Genomic DNA, 2661 nt, shown 5'->3' with positions numbered 1-2661 from the left:
TATGATGATGACCACTTGTATGACAAGGCAGAGAGTGTGTGTGTGTGTGTATTTGAAGAGACACATTACTAACACACCCTTATGATTGTGGAGTGAGGAAAGGGGAGATTCGAACTCGTACCATCCTTGGCTAGACACAAGTCAAGATGGCCGATGCCCCATGGCCGCTATAGTTGGTCGCCTTGGGACGGGCAAGATCTCTGGGCGCAGAACTTTGGACAAATAATTATTTTAAGGACCTGCAAGGCACACCAGACCTTAAGGAGGCCGTCGACGTGAACACATTGGCGAATCATTGGGCAGGGACAATGTCGCTTCTTACGTTACCAGTGTTTCCACGACCATCAGAACCATCATCACCACAGCTGCAGCAGCAGCAAGGTAGGAGAAGCCAGGAGAGGCTGCAGGAGCTCTGGGAAGACCTCTTTGAAAACCCATCACATTGGTGGGATAACAGGATTAGCCACAAGAGAAGCCTCGCGCATCCGGACTTCCGTCACAAGGCCTCCAAAGAGCCCCTCTGGCTGGACAACTGCCACAACCCCCCCTGGGTAGACTCTCGCCTTCCCTCCCTCCATGTGCACCGTCATCACCATCACCATGATGATGATGATGACGACGACGACGACGATGATGAGCAGCAGCAGCAGCAGAGGGGAGAGCAGAGCTGCCCTTCTTCTTCTACTACTTATACCCATGATGAGGATGGCATTCAAAATCTTTGTGAGAAAGGCCACCTGGATAAGGCCATGGATGTCCTCTCTCGCATGTACACATCCCCCTCCTCTTATACGTACACGTCCCTGCTCAAGACATGCATCAGGAGGAAGGCCATAACTCATGCCAGGCAAGTTCATTGGCATCTTGCTCTGCATAGCCCCAGCCAGCTGGCCGGCCTGCTTGGTGACTACTTGGTGGTGACCCTGGCAAAGTGTGGCGCTGTCGAAGATGCGGTCTACACATCTGCCAGATTGCCTCACCGAACTGTCTTCTCCTGGACCGCCATCATCTCTGCTTTTGTTGACTGTGGCCGTGGCCTCGAAGCGCTAAGAATGTATCAATGTATGCTAGAAGACAATGTGGAGCCAAACAATTATACCTTTGTCAGCCTCTTTCAAGCTTGTGGCAGCATTCCAGACCTCCAACAGGGCAGGAATCTACATGCGGATGCTCGCAGGAAAGGCTTCACCTTAGATGTTTTTGTTGGCAGCAGCCTCGTGAGTATGTATGGCAAGTGTGGAGCAGTTGTGGAAGCAGAGGATGTGTTCAGTGCACTGACTCACCGTGACATTGTATCATGGACTGCCATGCTCGCAGCATATGTTGAGCAGGGTCAAGGAGAGAGAGCCTTAAAATTGTACCGACAAATACTAGAGGAAGGTGTACGTCCAAACCAGTTGACATTTCTGATTGCCCTGCAGGCATGTGCGGCCCTTGCAGAGAAGGAGGTAGGTCTGGATGTTGTTGGGCAATCAATCAAACCCACATCCCTAGAAATTGGGAAAGCCTTGCATGCAGATGCACGCAGAAGGGGTTATGCATCAGATATCCTTATCAGTACTGCTCTTGTGAGTGTGTATAGCAAATGTGGGACCATTGTGGAAGCAGAGGATGTGTTCAGTGCATTGTCTAAACCAGATATTGTGTCATGGAATGTGATGCTCTCAGCATATGTTGAGCTGGGCCAAGGAGAGAAGGGTTTACAGCTATACACACAAATGTTGGAGGAAAGTGTGACTCCAGATGAAGTTACACTTACTTGCGTTCTTCAAGCTTGCAGTGAGACAGGAAGCTTGGAGATATGCAAGCAGCTTCACTTTGATGTTGTCTCTGCTGAGTGTGACTGGATACCCTCTGTGGCAGCCACTCTTATTCATGCGTATGGCCATTGTGCAAGCATGGTCGATGCACATGCTGTCTTTGATGGGCTTCTTGAGCCTAATATTGTAGTTTGGAATGCATGCATAGCTGGTCATGCAGGAGCGGGCAATTTCATAGCAACCCTCCACATGTTTGAGAAATTGAATTTGGCTGGTATTGAGCCAAATGAATCAACATTCATTTCAGTTCTTTCAGCTTGCAGTCATACTGGCCTTGTTGTAGAAGGTCTTGACTACTTTGAAATTATGAGTAGAGATTATGGCATAACTCCCAACTTGAAGCATTATGCCATTCTTGTGGACCTCCTTGGGCGTGCAGGGGACTTAAAGAGGGTAGAGAATATGTTGGGAAGAATGCCGATGCAGGCTGACCTGACTATATGGTTGTCGTTGCTGGGTGCATGCCGTATGCATGCCAATTTAGAGCTGGCCAAACACGCATTTGGCTGTGCAGTGAACTTGCAGCCCAAAGGGGGTGCTGCATATGTCTTGATGTCAAACATCTAGACAAGAAGTTGTTCCCTGGTTTATTCCAAGAGATTGCAACCATCCATAAGGAAAAGAGTTGCATTTCCGAAACATCAGAGGAGCGGGGCGTTTCACATACTAGCATGGTGTGGGCGATGTTATAAAAGAGGCAAAGTTGTCGGACCATGCAGAGAAGCTTGCCATGGCATTCGGGCTGCTTGACGTAATGATAAGAAATCCTATTATGTGAAAACAGCATGTGCATTGTGTATGTAAAGAATGCTCAATGCCACCGAGGCTGATATGCTGTAGT

General features: G+C 48.8%; 1 protein-coding gene across 1 annotated transcript; it reads left to right on the top strand.

The window, feature by feature from the left end:
- Positions 1-308: 308 nt before the first annotated feature.
- LOC147633261 (putative pentatricopeptide repeat-containing protein At3g01580) lies at positions 309-2387 on the top strand. The gene is made up of 2 exons (XM_086805714.1): positions 309-551; positions 642-2387. The coding sequence occupies exons 1-2, from the start codon at positions 309-311 to the stop codon at positions 2385-2387; spliced, it is 1989 nt and encodes a 662-aa protein (XP_086661840.1).
- Positions 2388-2661: the final 274 nt, after the last annotated feature.

The sequence above is a fragment of the Cibotium barometz genome, chromosome 12 (genome assembly GCF_041138505.1).
Source record: "Cibotium barometz isolate CiBa-2024 chromosome 12, ASM4113850v1, whole genome shotgun sequence".
Classification (NCBI taxonomy): Eukaryota; Viridiplantae; Streptophyta; class Polypodiopsida; order Cyatheales; family Cibotiaceae; genus Cibotium; species Cibotium barometz.
The sequence above is the reverse complement of the archived record's forward strand: the minus strand, read 5'-3'. Positions and strand labels throughout refer to the sequence as shown.

What these genes read in the sequence shown, in the direction of transcription:
- LOC147633261 (XM_086805714.1), top strand. Translation starts at nt 309, where the DNA reads ATGTCGCTTCTTACGTTACCAGTGTTTCCACGACCATCAGAACCATCA. An exon ending in ACTGCCACAACCCCCCCTGG is followed by an intron (nt 552 to 641) that starts GTAGACTCTCGC and finishes GATGATGAGCAG; the next exon opens with CAGCAGCAGCAGAGGGGAGA.